The sequence below is a fragment of the Phyllopteryx taeniolatus genome, chromosome 14, assembly GCF_024500385.1.
Source record: "Phyllopteryx taeniolatus isolate TA_2022b chromosome 14, UOR_Ptae_1.2, whole genome shotgun sequence".
Taxonomy (NCBI): domain Eukaryota; kingdom Metazoa; phylum Chordata; class Actinopteri; order Syngnathiformes; family Syngnathidae; genus Phyllopteryx; species Phyllopteryx taeniolatus.
In genome coordinates this window covers 24,973,387-24,992,326 of record NC_084515.1, presented here as the reverse complement: position 1 = coordinate 24,992,326, position 18,940 = coordinate 24,973,387, and the positions used below count along the sequence as shown (strand labels likewise).

General features: G+C 39.3%; 1 protein-coding gene across 1 annotated transcript in view; it reads right to left on the bottom strand.

The window, feature by feature from the left end:
• LOC133488806 (extended synaptotagmin-2-like) overlaps nt 1-18,692 on the bottom strand; it is a 45,753-nt gene extending 27,061 nt beyond the window's left edge. The window contains exons 1-6 of the mRNA XM_061797168.1: nt 18,533-18,692; nt 14,890-15,283; nt 4,013-4,054; nt 3,516-3,650; nt 3,359-3,435; nt 2,317-2,389 (exon numbers count right to left, since the gene is read on the bottom strand). Of these exons, the coding sequence (XP_061653152.1) occupies nt 2,317-2,389; nt 3,359-3,435; nt 3,516-3,650; nt 4,013-4,054; nt 14,890-15,276 (714 nt within the window). The 5' untranslated portion in view covers nt 15,277-15,283; nt 18,533-18,692. The remainder of the gene's footprint in view (nt 1-2,316; nt 2,390-3,358; nt 3,436-3,515; nt 3,651-4,012; nt 4,055-14,889; nt 15,284-18,532) is intronic.
• Between the last annotated feature and the right edge of the window lie 248 nt (nt 18,693-18,940).

Below are 18,940 nucleotides of genomic sequence, written 5' to 3'. Positions count from 1 at the left end.
AGCACTAAATACTAAAAATACTCATGAAATAAAGGCTTTGTACTAAATGCTAAAAATTTAAAATGAAACAAATCTAAAAGAATAAAAATAAAGGTTAAGTACTAATTGCTAAAAATTAAGTACTAAAATGCTAACAAAGTAAATGCTAAATACTAAACACAGAAATATTTACGAGAGGTGGTCGGAAAACTCGCTAAATTCAACAACCGACTGGCTAAGTTTGTAAACTACACACATAGACAAAATTGTTGGCACCCCTCTGTTAATGAAAGAAAAACCCACAGTGGTCACAGAAATAACTTGAATCTGACACACAAAAAAAAAAATTATTAAAATTAACCAATGAAAATCAGACATTGCATTTGAATTGTTGTTCAAAAGGATTATTTTAAAAAACAAACTCATGAAACGGGCCTGGAAATTTTTTTTATGGTACCCTTAATATGTTGTTGCACAACCTTTTGAGGCAATCACTGCACTCAAACAATTTTTTTTATTTTCAATAAGACTTCTGCACCTCTCAGCATGTATTTTGGCCCACTCTTCATGAGCAAACAGCTCCAGCTTTCTCCGGTTTGAAGGGTGCTTTCTCCAAACGGCATGTTTCAGCTCCTTCCATAAATGTTCAATAGGATTTAGATCAGGGCTCATAAAAGGCCACGTCAGAATAGTCCGATGTTTTGCTCTTAACCTTTCTTTGGTGTTTTAAGCTGTGTGTTTTGGGTCATTACCGTTGCAAGACCCATGACCTGAGACTGAGACCAAGCTTTCTGACACTGGGCAGCACATTTCTCTGAAGAATAACTTGATAGTCTTGAGATTTCATTGTACCCTGCACAGATTCAAGGCACCCTGTGCCAGATGTAGCACACAGAACATAACAGCCACCTCAATGTTTCACAGTAGGGACAGTGTTCTTTTCTTGGTATGACTCATTTTTGCGTCTGTGAACACAGAGCTGATGTGCCTTCCCAAAAGGTTCCAGTTTAGTCTCGCCTGCCCATAGGACATTCTCCCGGAAGCATTGTGGCTTTTCAACACGCAGTTTGGCAACTTCCAGTCTCGCTTTTTTATCATTTATTTTCAACAGATGTCCTCCTTGGTCGTCTCACATGAAGTCCGCTTTGGCTCTAACAACAACGGATGTTGCAATCTGACACTAATGTACCTTGACCTTGAAGTTCACATTTAATTTCTTTTGTTTCATTTTTTTATTTTCTTTTTGGCTCTTTTGTTACAATTTGGATTTTCCGTCTCTTCAATTTGTCATCAATTTTCCTCCTGCGTCCACGTCCGGTGAGTTTGGCTACAGTCCCGTGGATCTTACATTTCTGAATAATATGTGCGACTGTTGTCACAGGAACATCAAGCTGCCTGAAGATGGTCTTATAGACTTTACCTTTAACGTGCTAATTTTCTTTCTAATCTACTGAGACAACTCTCTGCTTCGCTTCCTCTGGTCCATGTTTAGTGATATACGCACCATGTCATCAAACAGCACAGTGATTACTTGCCATCCTTTAAATAGGCCGACTGACTGCTTACAAGCTTGAAGACACCCGTGATGCTAATTAGAGGACACACTTGAGAAAGTCCCTGTGGTCAAATTATTTAGAATCTTTTCCAGGTGTACCATTATTTCTGTCCAGGCCTGTTTTATGAGTTTGTTTTTTAAAATAATTCTGTTGACCCACAATTCAAAAGCAATGTCTGATTTTAATTGGTTAATTTTCATTCAAAGTTTATTTATTATTACTTTTGTCAGATTCAAGTTATTTCTGTGACCACTGTGGGTTTTTCTTCCACAAACACAGGGGTACCAACAATTTTACCCAGGTGTGTAGCCCCAAACTGCTCGCAGCCATATTGTTAGTGTAAGCCGAGCAAGTCAGTGGGGACACGCTTTGAACTAACTTTTTTAATTTTTGTTTTCAAAAGAAGACGTCCGCACAAATCCACTGCAACGACAGTGAGCGACCCATCGATCTGGTCCGACGTAAGCCAACAAAACTCAGCTCAGCAAACAGTGGCAGCAGCCCATCACACAGATAATGAGTATTTTATCAATAACGAGTCTTATCAATAACAAGTCTTTTTATCAGGCCTGAGTCAACAGAGCAAGTCATAAAGACATAAAGCACTCTTTAAGCCTTTTAGGGCCAACAATAACTTGACATCGTGCTCCGCTTTCAGATTCCACAGCTGCTACTTCAGGTTATCATGCAAAAATGCTAATAGTGCTAATGCCATAAACAGGATGTAAAAATATAATTTGGTCGCCGTGATGAAATAAGTGGCAACAGTGTGCCCTGGTACCTGGATGCTCTTGATTCCAGCCCTGCAGTAATACTTCTTGATGTCTACGTCGATCTCAGTGTTGCCCACAAAACTGCAAACGTGACAAATTATTAACTTAAAATTGTTCAACAAACAATAGAGATATTCCAAACTTTAGATATGGTGAAGATCTTAAGACATATGTTAAAAATGTCAGCGATATTAGAGATGTTGAAGAGGTTAGAAATGGTAGATGTTGTTGAAGATGTTAGATATCTTAAAACTAGTGTTGTTCGATCTGACATGAAAATCAGGGCCGATCACATAATTTTCAGCTGATCCCCATCATCAGAAAAATGATAGCTACCCTTAATTTTTAAGGGTCACAAAGCCACATATTAATGCTGGAGTACAAAGATCTTCCCAAATGGAACAGCACTGGCTTGGTTTTTATTACACAATATAACGTTTCAGGTTTTTTAGTATCGCTATTTTAAGGATGATAGTCTCTGTAGTGGACAGCCCCACTCAAGCTTTGTGCTGCTTTGCAGCTCGTTGGGAAAAAAGAGGCACAGTGTTCGATGTGAAAACAATTTGCTTCCACAGCTGACAGGGCAAGCCGGAAGATGAAACAAAATAAGTGTGCAAAGCCACACAAATCACAGGACGGAAGAATATGGTAACATAAGTAGTGGGCAAACAATCCATCTCTTGGTGAATTCTGCTTCACGGTGATAGTAGGAGCCCCCAGATCGAAAGAAATGAACGCAAGGTTGCTATGAATGCTTGGCCTGGCCGCCAAGATAACGCCATTCGCCAACGGCCAATCAGAGTGATACTTTTTTTCATATTTAAATTGAGAAAATGAATAATCCAATCAGAGCAAAACGTATTTACGTGTCGCATATCAACGCAATACAAGGACATCAAAGATTATGAAAAATAATTTTAAAATATGTGATGGAAGGGGACTTTTAATCAATTATGAAAATAATCGTTAGCTGCGGTCCTATTAGAAACGTTACAAATGTTAGCTGTAGATGTTAACGATGTTGCAAATGTTCGCGATGATGTGTCGTACCTGATCTGCATGTCCATGATGACCTGCCTCTTGTCCACATTCTCCGTGTAAACTTTCACACCGTTCACCCTCAGAGGCTGCAAACAAATGTTTGAAACAAGCCGTCGGAGAAAAAAGCCTACTGATAGTGTGTGTACGTGAATGTGTGTGTGCTTACCTTGTCGCCCATGTCGATCTTGGAGAAGCAGAAGGAGCTGAGATGCGAGTTAGCCCCCTTCACCGCCGGCTCGATGCTCTCCCTGAACAGCTTGTCCACGAACTGGCAGATGAACGGCCACATCTGCTTCACCGTCTGCGTGGCCGAGACCGCCGACACCGTCAGCGCCACACACATAAATTACTGCTCTCATGCTACGTTTGTTTGTTTGTTAGCTGGAGCTAGGATTGCCTGCTAATTGAATATGCAACAACAATCAACAGAATAGAGGTTCATCTCAAAACTCCATCAAGTGGACATGGAATATTACTTTTACAGGCCAGGAAGTTGCTACGGCGGGGGGGGGGGGGGGGGGGGGGGGGGGGGGGCGGGGGTCCCAAGGGTAACGGCACAGATACATAATCTCATCCTATTAATAAAAATTGAGGGTGCGTGAGTGTGTGTGAGAAGAGGGAAGGTGAGCAAGCAAGTGAGCGCATGGGTGAGGGAGCATGTACCTTATTGAGCCACTCAACTCTCTCCACATCTGGATAATGAACCTGTTAAAACACGAAGAAAGTGAGACGTTAGCTCGGGTCGTCGATGCCTATAAAACATTTAGTTTCCCATTATTAGATAAGTGAGGTACAAATCAGCCACTATTGTTTTTAAACAACAGCACAGGAGAAGTGTCGGTTGTTAAACCTTTCCCACCCGTCCCTGCCTCCTGTTATTCCCTTTCACACTGACGCAAATCTGCCTCTGTTAGCCTCTTGATACTGTGTGGAAAAAGTTGATTTTCTTTGGCTTTTTTGCGCCTTTTACGCCACACTTTTTAACGGGTGTTGATGTCGTGTATGTAAACAAACTCGCTCGGCTCAGACTTGACATTCCTTTTCACTATTTTGGTGACAACGGCGGCTCAGCTGATGTTTATTTTGACTCGGGCGCCTGTTAAAGGTTGTGCGCTGTGACATGAACAAACAAATAAACAGCTCCCGGGCTTAAATGATGATGATGTGAGGGTGAAGATGTTTTCCTGGAAGGTAAAGGAAATCGGAAACCAGAATGAGGAGAATCACTGGTGTCTATTTTTAACCTGGGAAGGCGACACTGTGTTAAAACATTGAGAAAGAGTGAGTGAGACAGAGAGAGAGAGAGAAAGAGAGAGAGCGAGACCTTGTATTGCATTCACTCTCATTTTGTTGTCATGTGCGAGTGAGCATCAATGACGACTTCGTCAACGGCCACTTCATCCGGGACAACACTTGGATTTTTTTTTTTCATGGAGACAAAATATTAGAAACACATACAGGAATAAATGTATTGCGAAAGGATGAATAGCTTTCTGACAGTGTTTATCTTTGCAAAGATGGTGTACCTAATGAAGGGCCACTGTGTTGTTTTGGGAAAACAATTATCTATTTCTAACGAGCATATGAAAGATGTACTCTTTTTATAAATAGATCTTTCTTTTCCCACACACTCATACACACTGCTGAAATGTTTTTCAGCTCAAATACACTAAATATTGAAATGCTCGCATATGCCACTAAAACGCTCTCATGCACACTAATGAATTGCTTTCATGCACACTCATGAATTCTTTCCCCGCTCAAATAAACTACTGAAACTCTCATACACATAAATGAAATGCTCTCATGTCCATACGTGATTTTTTTTCATTCATATTCACGACTAAAACGCTCTCATACAGAAAGTATTCAGACCCCCTTAAACGTTTCACTCTTTGTTATATTGTAGCCATTTGTGAAAATCATTTAAGTTCATTTTTTTCCCTCATTAATATACACACAGCACCCCATATTGACAGGGGAAAAAAACTAAATTGTTGACATTTTTGCTGATTTATTAAAAAAGACAAACGAAATATCACACAGCCATAAGTATTCAGACCCTTTGCTGTGACACACATATAGCTAACTATGGTGCTGTCCATTTCTTCTGATCATCCTTAAAATGGTTCTACACCTTCATTGGAGTCCAGCTGTGTTTCATTATACTGATTGGACTTGATTAGGAAAGCCACACACCTGTCTATATAAGACCTTACAGCTCACAGTGCATGTCAGAGCAAATGAGAATCATGAGGTCAAAGGAACTGCCTGAAGAGCTCAGAGACAGAATTGTGGCCAGGCACAGATCTGGCAAAGGTTACAAAAAAAAAAATCTGCTGCACTTAAGGTTCCTAAGAGCACAGTGGCCTCCATAATCCTTAAATGGAAGACGTTTGGGATGACCAGAACCCTTCCTGGAGCTGGCCGTCCGGCCAAGTTGAGCAATTGGGGGCGAAGAGCCTTGTTGAAAGAGGTAAAAAAAATAAAAAAATAAAAAGATCACTGTGGCTGAGATCCAGAGATGCAGTCAGGAGATGGGAGAAAGTTCTTGAAAGTCAACCATCACTCCATCCCTCCAACAGGCTTTACGGCTGAGAGGCCCGACGGAAGCCTCTCCTCAGTGCAAGACACATGAAAGCCCGCATGGAGTTTGCTAAAAAACACCTGAAGAACTCCAAGATGGTGAGAAATAAGATTCTCTGGTCTGATGAGCCCAAGATAGAAATTGTTGGCCTTAATTCTAAGCGGTATGTGTGCAGAAAATCAGGCACTGCTCATCACCTGTCCAATACAGTCCCAACAGTGAAGCATGGTGGTGGCAGCATCATGGTGTGGGGGTGTTTTTCAGCTGCAGGGACAGGGAGACTGGTTGCAATCAAAGAAAAGATGAATGTGGCCAAGTACAGGGATATTCTGGACGAAAACCTTCCCCAGAGTGCTCAGAACCTCAGACTGGGGCGAAGGTTGACCTTCAAAAAAAAGACAATGACCCTAAGCACACAGCTAAAATACCGAAGGAGGGGCGTCAGAACAACTCCATGACTGTTTTTGAATGGCCCAGCCAGAGCCCTGACTTAAACCCAATTGAGCATCTCTGGAAATACCTGAAAATGGCTGCCCACCAACGTTCACCAAGCAACCTGACAGAACTGGAGAGGATCTGCAAGGAGGAATGGCAGTTTATCCCCAAATCCCGGTGTGAAAAACTTGTTGCATCATTCCCAAAAAGACTCATGGCTGCAACAAAAGGGTGCTTCTACTAAATACTGAGCAAAGGGTCTGAATACCTATGGCTGTGTGATATTTCAGTTTTTCTTTTTTAATAAATCAGCAAAAATGTCAACAATTTCGTTTTTTTTTTCCTGTCAATATGGGGTGCTGTGTGTACATTAATGTGGGGAAAAATGAACTTAAATGATTTTAGCAAATGGCTGCAATATAAAAAAGAGAACATTTAAGGGGGTCTGAATAATTTACGTACCCACTGTATACACTACTGAAACACTCATACACATAAATAAAAAGCTCTCATGTGGATAAGTGATTTTTTTTTCATTCATATACACTACTAAAACACTCATATACACTACTGAAACACTCATACACAAAGATTGTTTTTCCACTCATATGAACTACTAATACACTGTCATACACACTGCTGAAATGCTCTCATACACGCTACAGATTTTTTTCACTCAAACAGTATGCAACACTACTAAGACACTCTCATACATACTACCGAAATGATCCCATACACCCTACTGAAATATGTTCTCATATTTACTAGTGAAACTCTCCTAAACAACTGAACTCCCATACACACTAATGAAATGCTGTCATGTACACTACTGAAACACTCATATGCACTGATGAAATGTTCTCATGCTCATTAATAAAATGCTCTCATGCAAACTACTGAAATGCTCTCATACACACTAATGGTTTGTTTTTATTGCTTATATACACTACTAAGACACTCTCATACACACTCACTCATATGAACTACTGAAACGCTCTCACACACACGGGCGTTGAACATGGGGGGGGGGGGGGAGTGAACAACTGTCCAGGGGCCCTGAGCATTTGTGGGGCCCCAAGTCCAAAATGTCCCCCACCCCCCTGACAAATAATTTCTGGAAGGAAATATACACCAACCCATCCCCACCCCCTGTAAATGTTTGTTTAAAACCATTATTCTAACTGTTCATCCATCTCATGCAATCAAGAGTTTGCATTCAGGGACAATCACAGCTCTCCACACAAAATAACTAATGGATTCTTCCAAATGTTTTTTAATGTTTTCTATCAATCCACCAAAATAAATCAGGCAATGCCTTCATGGGCAGTCTGAAATCACAGCTTTCTTCACAAAACAACAGTCACTGACTTTAAATGTTTACTCTGTTTTTTCCTCTTTCTATCTGTGACAAAGCTGAGTAGAAGCAGAGCATTGTATACTGGTCGTCGTCGTCCTCTCCATGTTCCGCCGCATTGTTTCCATTCCTGCCCCGCCCGTTGGCACATCAAATTGGTGTCGTGGTCCGGCCCACATACCGTGTCACACGACACTGAACGCACCGTCAGCTGACATGTCTTCAAACAACAAAAGATGTCATCAGCACAAGATTTTTTTATATGCTTTAGGATTGAATCCTCACTCCCTATCCAATAATATGTTATTTTTATAGATTTGCTTTTGTTCAATATTTATTACAGAAGGTAAAGCAGCTGACGTTGATCCGGAACAATATAAGTATGCGTCATTAATGGCGCCTGACTAGGGTTCCCCAACTATTTTACTATATAGTCTACTACAGGGGTCACCAAGATCAAGATTGTGCCTACGAGCACCAGGTAGCCGCCAAGGACCACATGAGTAACCCATGGGCCTGTTCTGAAAGCTCCCCAGTGATGGGACATGCTGATTTGCAAAGAATGTTGTAGAAGTTATCAATTGAAAATGTAAAAAGTGTTGCATGTTGATATTTATCTGCATGTTGATATTTATCATTTTCCTAATTATTGTGACAAATCATTAACATGTCTTCACATAAACGATTATCATTAATTATTCATAATAAATTTGTTATTTCAGAAGTGTATGTTAAACTGGTAGTCCTTTGTATGAATCAGTAGCCAAGAAGTAGCTCTCAGTTTTAAAATGGTTGGTGACCCCTGGTCTACTATATAAAAATCCCTATACGAGCTTGTAACTAAAAACAATTGCATCGCAAGTCATCTTTCCCAATTTAAATGAATGGAAATGCCATTAACCCATCAAGTCTCACCCCCCAAAAAATTAAAATTTCTTTATCAAGAAAAATACCACTCTATAATATTGTACTTAAAAAAAAACATAAATGACAAAAATAATTAAACAATTTTTTTCCAAATTTTGGTTCCAATTAGCGGCACGGTGGAAGACTGGTTAGAGCGTCTGCCTCGACCGTCTGCCTCACAGTTCTGAGGACCGAGGTTCAATCCCCGGCCCCGCTTGTGTGGAGTTTGCATGTTCTCCCCGTGTCTGCGTTGGTTTTCTCCGGACACTCCGGTTTCCTCCCACATCCCAAAAACATGGTAGATTAATTGACAACTCTAAATTGCCCGTAGGTGTGAATGTGAGTGCAAATGGTTGTTTGTTTGTATGTACCCTGTGATTGGCTGTCAACCAGTTTGGGGTGTACCCCGCCTCCTGCCCGATGATAGCTGGGATAGGCTCCAGCACGCCCGCGACCCTAGTGAGGAAAAGCGCCTCAGAAAATGGATGGATAGATGGTTCCAATTCAGTGAACATTGTGCTGTTCCACCAGCACAATGACAAGCACAATATGGCCACCTGGGTCAGTATAATACAGACATTCTGACATTCTGGAGACAGTCACAACTGCTCAGTAAGTCGCAGTAATATTAGTCCCTTTTCGCAAAGGATAAAGAATATATACCTGTGAGTATTGTATATTGTCTGTCTACATGTTTTGCTCCACTCTTTGTATTCGAATATCCGTAGCTGAAGGATTATAACTCGGGCCTAACCAATTCATCGGCAGGTATTAGCCATTTCCAAACCTGCAAAAATTAACTGATTTCTTGCCAATTTTCTTTTTTTTTTTTTTTTTTTTTTTACAGATTAACATAAAAATTGGCAAAAAAAATATAAATCTACCAATTCTTGCCAATTTTTCCATCTGCTGTAAAGTTAAGCAAATACTAAAGGACAAAGTATTGGAAAAATGTAAGTTCATACTTTATTGTTGTAAGCGTTTAGGGACAAAAAAAAGTGATTTTATTCATTCAATATTTTTTAAATTAATTGTCTGATTAATCAGTTATCAGAATTGTATTCTGCCAAATATCGGAGTCAGCATCAGGCTAAAAAAAAAAACATATCAGTCCGGCCTTAGTTATAACACAGCGACATCAATATTATTCGTTAGGCAGTCTGTGGCATTTTGCACTGTTTGTTAGCATTAAGCTAAACAGACGTTATTAAGGCATCGTTATGTGGTTGTTTTAAATAAACAACGCAGAAGTCACTCTCTTTTATGTTTAGTTTAACAGTAGAGTAAACTTCAACTGGAAGTTGCAAAAAACATTTTGAAGGCTCTTTTTTGAAGAACTGTACACTATCTGCCAAACTGCTAACATGATTGTGCGTTTGCTGTGAAGTGTGTAGCGTGACGACAAGGTGTTGACTGACTTCTTTGTTTGCCCCAAGAAAGGATTATCGCATCAGTCTATGGCAACACAGCCTGGCAAGCTGCGTGTGTGAACTTTGAACCTGCCGTTATCAGCGTCCCGCATCTTAAAGTTTACGAGAAAAAGTTAATGTTGAGAGACAGCACACTACTTTTAAATTTCAAATTAAAACATAAGTTTAATGTTACACAATATCACCATTTGTATTATATGTTTATACATTTGGAAAAATGTTTAAATAAAATTGGTCTCAATTTTTTTAATTTAAAATTGTCAGTACACTTCAATATTAACATCACATTTTATTTTCAATGATTTTTCTAAATGCAAAAAAAGTAATGACAATTGGTCACTTGAGTTTTTTAACTCCAAGTTTTACATAAATGTGAATGTTAAAAGATACACTAATTTAAATGTTTATGAAAAGTAAAAAAAACAAGTTTAATAACATTTGTCACATGATTATTTTTTTTTTTATTGTAAATAAATTTGAATGTCACCAGATATCACGCATTTTTATGGTGTAATAGGTTTTGGGATAATACTAATATATATTTTTTTGCTTTGTTACCAGTAACACCAACTCTTTTTCTTCTTTAAATAGGTTGAACGTCTTAACATATGTTGACATAACTGTACTGGCAACCAGATTCCTGGAGATGGATGAGTTGCATCGCTTTGGATTTGAGATCAGCACAGCTTTTGAATAGAAGATTAGGGAGTGAATCTCGGCTCGTTACATTGATTATGAGGGAACGATATGCCAACATGTTGGAAGTCGGACAAGTTTAGGCCCCTCACACTCCAACAGAGTATGTATAGGTATGATATAAATTAGGGCTGCACGATATTGGAAAAAAAATGACGTTGCAATTTTTTTTCAAACCTGCGATATGTATTGCGAAGTGAAAGAATACAGGATCAGTGTTGGGAAAGTTCATTTTCTATGCGAACTAGTTCAAAGTTCCGCTCATCGTTCCAAAAACTAACTAGTTCATACTTCTTTTTTGTTTGTTTTTTCAATTTGTTGCTGACGAGCTATCACCCTCAAAATGCTCGCATTGCATTTCCCCATTGTTGGCACCCATTCAGTCCACACTAGTTGCCAGCTGCAGCTTTCACCCTACAATCTAAAAAACATGAGGATAAACTAAAATGAGGAATTAAAACAAAAACATGACTTTTGTCCTTAATGTGCAAACAAAAACATGCAACACAGTATGACAGGAACGATGGTGAAAGGACATTGATAACTTTGCTTTCCTCGCAGCTCTGGCTGACTATTATTAACAAAATAATTTATCTATTCTTATATTACAAAAAAAATAATTCCATATTATCTCAGTGTGATCGTACAGTGTTTTAACTAAAGTATTCTGATATAAATACTAATTTTCCTAGTAATCCAATTTTACAATTATGTACTGCAGGGGTGGCCAACTAGTCAGAGACTAAGAGCCACTTTTTTTTCTGTGTTACTGCAAAGAGCCACATACACGGGTACACATGAACATCATCTTTTAATCATGTATGCACGCATACACAGACCTCTGCTCAGCCAGATCTAATGAAAATAACCACACCAACATGATAATATCAGTAATTTTCAACAGTTAACATTGTGTGCACTGTCTCACACACACAAACTCTCAGTTCAAGCAAGTCCACAAACAATAATAGAATAATTTTCAATAACATCTTTCTCTTACTATGCTGCTTAGTGAGACTTCTGGCATTCCTTATCTTGAACAATCCTCTTCAAATCTGGCTTGTATTCTGTTGTTGCCACTCTAAGCAATTCTTTCAAATGAGTGTCAGTCAGAACAGATCGATGCTTTGATTTCACATGTTTCAGGGTAGAAAACACAAACTCGCAGACGTACGTTGACCCAAACATGGACAGTATCTTAAGCGCAGCTCGTTTGATGTTGGGGTATTTTTCAATTGGCACACTTTTCCAGAACTCAACGGTCCCTTCCCTTAAAACAGCTTTCAGTTGATCCTCCTCACAAAGGTCGATCATCTCCAACTCAGCCGCAGCCTCATCTGTGACGAGCGGGGCTTTCAAACAGTCTGGCTTCCAAGCCAGCTGATATGATGCAAGCGTTACGGTCTCCGAGTGTTTTGTAAATTTTTTGAAAAACTGCACCTGCTTTTCAAAGCGACCAACTTGTTCTTGCGAAGTTCAGTCCCTTTTGGAAATTCCTGTTCGATGTTAGGGTGGAGTGAGCTGAAGATTTGAAGCTTTGAAATGCGCTAATGCTGCGTGACATATAAGGCAGATCGGCTTGCCATTACGTTTAACAAAAAAATATAAACTCTCCCACTCTGGCAAAAACGTCCCGTGTTCTTCTTCATATTTTCGTTTGGCTGTGCTTTTTTTCCCTGCCATTTCAAGAGGTAACTTGACGGAAATTGTTTACAACACAAATGATGTCACACCAAAGATTCTCTCGTCGCTCGTTTGACGTCACTCAAACAGGCTTACATGGTCAGTGTGCCATCTAGCTGTAGGGGGAGTGAATGACAGCGCCAGCCAAGCATTTTTGACGCATGTCATGTGACAGCTCCTGAAGAGCCGCATGAAACTAGTTAAAGAGCCGCATGAGGCTCGCGAGCCGCGGGTTGGCCAGGCCTGATGTACTGTATGACAAAAGAACTCATTCACTCCCGTTTACACAATGTCCTTGAACGCGGCTCGCCCACTCACACAGCTGCAGCGTGCCTGCCTAGTTTCATTCTGAAGAGCGAACTAGGAAATGCAGCAGTTATACAATCTTTAGTCTTTTGAGCATGTCCAAACAGGTCTATTGGCTGGTCACTTTTAATATTACAGTTGATTCACTGTTTGAAGGTCCCATATTTTGCCAAACTTACTTTTTCGAGTATTTGGGATGTAATATTTTCTCTATGGTGCCTTAGTAAATGTGAAATATGAATTAATATCATCCACGCATTCCTGAGTTCCAGAAGTTTTTCTGCCGAGAGGCTTGAAATCAGGTCATCCGAATTTCTCCAGCTTATCTATGTCACTAGCGAAGTTCTCCGCCTACCTCTTCGATCCCGAGCCAGCACTGTCAACATAACAAACGTGTGCTCTCACAAGTGGGTCTTCTACACGGAGGCAACTAATCAGAGGAAAGTCTTAGCCAAATCTGGACAAAGTGGATACAAAACTGGGTTAAACAGAAGTAGCTGTCACAGGGTCCAGAATTTGTGAAATATTGTTTTATTTGTTTGTTCATTATTTTTTTTTTTTAATATGACAGAACAAGTACCATCTCATTATTTACTTTATGGTTATGTTTCGTTTAATGATTGTGCATTTCTCAAATGATTTAGTCTAATTTGAATCTCATTAAAAATAAAATGAAGTGTGTTTTGCCTGATCTTTCATGTTTTCTTTAAAGAATTGCACACATCTTACAAATTTCTCTCATTTACTAAATAGAAATATGGGTTAATTCAGAATAAGAGCAAGTGAATGAAAAGAGACAGCTATACGTGTTTAAATCTTTATTTTTATTTCAGTTTTGAGTTTCCTCTTTTCTGTTTGGGATCTTGACATAACAATGAAGTCTCAAACAATTTTACATATTTTAATTTAAAGGGCACATATTCTGCAAAACCAACTTTTTCTAGTATTTGGCATGTAATATTGTCTCTAAAGTGCCTCAGTAAACATGTGAAATATGTATTAAAATCGTCCATGCATTCCAGTAGTTCCAGACTTTTTTCTGCCTCGAGCCCTGAAATCCGGTCATTCGAATTTCTCGAGTTTATCTACGCCACTAGCGAAGATCTCTGGCTATCTCTCCGCTCCCGAGCCAGCGCTGTAAACATAAACACGTGCTCTCACAAGTGGGTGTTTTATACCTAGCCAACTAATCAGAGGAAAGGTGGCGGTATTAGCCAAATATGGACAAAGGGGATATAAAACTGGGTCAAACAGAAGTAGCTGTCAGAGGGGCCTTTTCTGGACACACGTATGACAAAACGAACGTGTTTTTGAAATAAAATTAGCACCTTTATACTCAGTCCATGTTAGAGATTCACTCCATTGAGGTCTTAATAGCCAAAATAAGGGACCTTTAACAAATCTTAACAGTTCAACCGTTTTAGAGCTTATGTTTGTTCAAAACGGATGTTTTGCTTCATAATGGCGTTTCACATGCATGCACTTTTAATAATACGATTGTGAATGGTCGACTGATGCCCGCAGTGCATTTTGGGTACTAGAGTTATTTTCCCCTATGTCATCAGCACCTTTGCAATGTGACTATTCCACATGCGCACGTTGCGATGACGATGAGCAAACAAAATTTCGTGCAGCCCTAGCGAACGCCATGTAAAAAAAGCCACCGACGCTCATCTCGAACCAAGCAATGAGTCACGCCACTCACGGCGTGTTTCTTAGTAGGATAAATAAATGATTATGATTTTTTTTCCATCAAAAGCCTTTCCTCAGTCTTGTTTTTGTTCTTTTACAGTATGAAGTGTCACATAAGCAAATAAATATATATATATATATATATATATATATATATAGTCAAAGTCACTTTTTTGCTCAATATGTTTCTTTTCACGAAAAGCTTTTGTCCTCTTTTTACTATAAAAATCAGCATTTTTGCTGAAACCAACCCAAGTTCTACTGCTGATTACGAGAGAACGGCAAAAGCTAGAAACACTTTTTTTTCCGGTGAAGGAAGCGATTCGACACTTTCTTTTGGTATGTTCAGTGCTTATATTGTCACAGAACAGAAAATTCTGTGGGTCTTGAAAGATCAGTGAGAGCTCTGTTTTGAAAATGCCCGGCAATCCATGAATTATAAATGACTCACCCATGATGGTAGCTCAGTGGTGGGCAGAGTCTGCTTGATGACTTTGTCCTCATGCTCCAGGAAGGCTAGGGCACGGTTGATCCTGTAGTCCTTGCTGCCATGGGCTCGTCTCCAGTAGAATAAGGCGGCCAGTCCGATGAGTACCCAGCTGAAGCTGAACTCCAAGTAGCCCAGGATGTAGATGGGCAGGATAGCGGCGAACGTCTTCCCGAATTTCACCCACATATCGGTGATTTCTGTCAGGGACGACTGAGGCCCGCCGGCCGGCTCCTCCGGCAGCGGGCCGAGCGTGGAGCCAGTTGGGCCGTCGGGAGACAAGACCCGTCCGTTGGACATGGCGACTGATCTGTCCAAGCCTTCCGTCCTGGAGCCAACGCTGTTACTCATTTCCCCTCTACGGATACACAAAAAGTCTGACATTTATTGCAAGGACATACAAGCATTCAAAACAGTGATACCCTAGTCCAGCAGTTCTCAAAGTGGGGTCTGAAAAATTATTTGTAGATGTGCAACAAGTAATCAATTCATTGACAACTAATGGATTATGAAATCAATCAACAAATATTTTTATAATCGATTAATCGTTTAGAGCCATTGTTTAACTTAAAATTGTCCAAATCCTCTGATTTCAGCCTCTCAAAAGAAAATTTTAATTTCTTTAGTTCTCGATGAAAGTAGAGTGATTATCTTTGTGTTGAATCAAAATAATACATTTGCAAACGTCGGCTTTCACTAAACCAGTAAGTGTATCATAATCAATGTTGTTTAATCATTAAGCAATGCCAAATAAACAACAATATTCAGTTAATAAACAGCAATAGAATAAAAATTATTTTGCAATCAATTTGAATGCAAATTATCTTTATCAGATTATTCAATGAATCGATGGAATAATTGATAGAATAATCGATTCTAAAAATAATCTGGAGATGCAGCCCCAATTATTTGCAATAATTTATGTTTTATTACAGTATTTTTTTAAACAAAAGGGGTATTATTACAGGTATACAGTAAATGTCTATTCAGGCTGGGGGGGAAATACTTAGAATAACTTGGCTAAATCGACTTCAAAAATAGGTCCACGCAAACCATGTTTGCGCCGCCGGAACCGATGTTTCACACAGACATTCTTTGCAGACGGACGCAGTGTTGGGCCACTGATATGCCTTGCCAAAAACGACAGAGGAGCGTCTGTAAGTTTTAAGACACTCTTAGATGTGTAATGTACATATAACCTGATTTATGAGTGAGTTGAATGGTACTTAGTTTTTTTTGTTTTTTTTTACCTAAAATGGTCATCGCTAGCGTGCTAATGCTAATCGCGATTGCTAACCGTTTATCATTTTGCTCGCTCAAATTCTGTACACCATACACTCAGTACCAACATATGCAGTTTAAAGAGCTTAATTCATCCCTCATAAATGAGAATAAAATGTATGTCAATAGTAAAAAAATAAATAAATTATAGTGGGGGGGGGCAATTATTATTCCATTATTCGACCAATAATCAATAGGAGAATCGATTCTAAAAATATTTGAGGCATCTTTTCCAGAATAAAAGGCGTAAAACCCATTAGAAAAGTAGTATTCGTGTAAAGAATATAATTTTTTTCTTGAATAGGGCTTTATTATCATAACATTGCAACTTCTTTCTCTTTCTAAAAAAAATATGACTGTTATTGTTATACGAATACAAAATACACATGATTACAGGAATAAAGTCCCAAAATGTGTTTAATAAAAGGCTTTTTTTATTTGAATATAGTCCTATTTTTCTAGCAAATAAAGGTGTATTTTCCAGGAAAAAAAAGCGGAACGGTAAGCTAAAAGCTGTATTTTTTTAAATTCACTTCTTGAAATTTGATTTTCTCCCCTAATTAAAAGGTCCCATGCCAATAGAATATTTTTCTTTCTCCTGTTTTATGCATAACATAGCTCAAGGGAATCTGTAACCTGGTTTAAGTTTAACATCTATGTGGTTTGTAGAGTGAATGTAAAAGATGATAAACGGATAAGGCTTGGAAAACAACCGGAACGGTTTTCCATGTTTTTGTGACGTAACACATTAACTCATGATACAAGTACCTGCCCACTTTGTGTGTGTTCCATGCCCACTCATCTCTGGAAAAATTGCTGAGTGGCAACGTGGCTGCATCTTGTGCAAAGCTTAAACTTTGCCTCACCGACCAAACTCAGAGGAGTTGAGGAATAAATGGCTTCAATTTATTTTGGTAGAAATTCCTAAGCTTTTCGGAACCGGAATTGTTCAGGCTCATTTCGTGGCTTTCACACACAGCTGGAAGTGCATTACCAAGGTTGAAAGCGAGCCAGCCAGCTGGCCGGGCAGCCGCCACAAGCCATGCAAATATATTATTTAAAAGCATACTTATGTTGTGTTCACCAATTCACCAAGAATTCTGATTCACGATAATATTAAGACTCCCCCCACATCGAATGAAATGAATGCAAGGTCGCTATGAATGTTTGGCCCGGCGGCCGAAATATAGCCATTTGCCAACGGCCAATCAAAGCCAAGCTGCACATAACATCTTTGACGTGTAAAGAAACTAACTATTTTTCTTGAAAGAAATAGGACTTTATTCTCATAAGGTGAATATAAATTTGTATTTTTGTAATTTAAATTTTACTTACATTAAAATTTATATCATAATATTGCAACTTTATCTTGGAAAATAATTACTTTATTCTCCTAAATTCACCACTTACTTTTTACTTTGACTAAATGCCTATTTGTTCCTGCAAAGAATATAACTTAATTCTTTAAAAAAAAAAAAGGACTATTCTCATAACAATACAACTTATTTTTATCTAAAAAAATAAAGAGAAAAAATAATTATGATGGAGCCCTGGGAGTCCCTGGACCCAAAAGTTTGACAAGCCCTGCTGGAGTCCGTAAAATACACAAAATACTAAAAAAATTAAAAAATTAAAAAAATTTAAAAAATTATATTACAAATCAAAATGTTGTCTCCCTAACGCACGAATTACACAAAAATAACATGATTACTCTTTTAAGGGTGTCAAAAAAAAATGCTGAACATTTCTCATCGTTGCCCTCTGACGTCATTTTACTTGCGTCGCCATTCCAAAGTCTCCCTAAAAAACATACAACTTTTTTTAACTACTGTGATTACTCGCTCGACTAGCACAGGCGAGGTGATTAAAATTATCCACAACGAAACATGTTGAGCCATTGTTTCATTCGGCGTATATCCAACACTTGTAAACATTTACTCGTCGGTCGTATTTCACTTTGGAAAGTGACCAGAAGCTTCTTCTGGTAGTCAATGTTTGCTGGCGGCGAAGTCATGTCATGGTTGTATTTCAGCTTTTAGTGCGTCCTACACCTTTTTTCTATGTTTGAATGTATGCCGAACTAAACAACACCCTCTGTCATATCGAACTCGTGGCTTCGTTGGTATAAACGGAAGGCCCATATTATACTCGAAGGTGTACAAACTTTAAACTGGCAAAAATCTGATGCGAGTCCGTCGTGACGTTCTTCCCAATAAGTGACACGTAGAAAGGGCTTCTTGCGTCGAAGCGAACAAGCACTTGGGTGGAGAACAAAATTCAACTTGTTCCGATTAACACAAAAAAAATAAAAACGCGTCGCACTCACCAAAATCCGCATTCGCTCTTCAACGACCTCAAATTGAGCAGCGAGAAGCCGCGATGCTCGGCATGCCGACCAGGATGACTCCCCCTCGGCTTCTCAAGCTCATCCCGGTGTGGAAGCGCGGTCACCTCACTCCGCTCAGCTCAGCCCGGCAGGAAGCCGTCATCGCCGCGGAGAGGTCGGCCTCCGCCCGGCGGCCTGCAGCGGAACACTGGCGACCCCCGGTGGCGAGAAGAAAAACAACAACTTGTTTGGCCCACTCCAAATGGCATAAAAAGAAAGTACTGTCGGTGATTATAATAATATGCAATTGTGCCTTGATTTACGAGTTTAATTCGTTCCGCGATTACGCTCGTAACTCAAAAGACCCGTAACATAACTCATCTCTCCCCACTGAAATGAATGGAAATG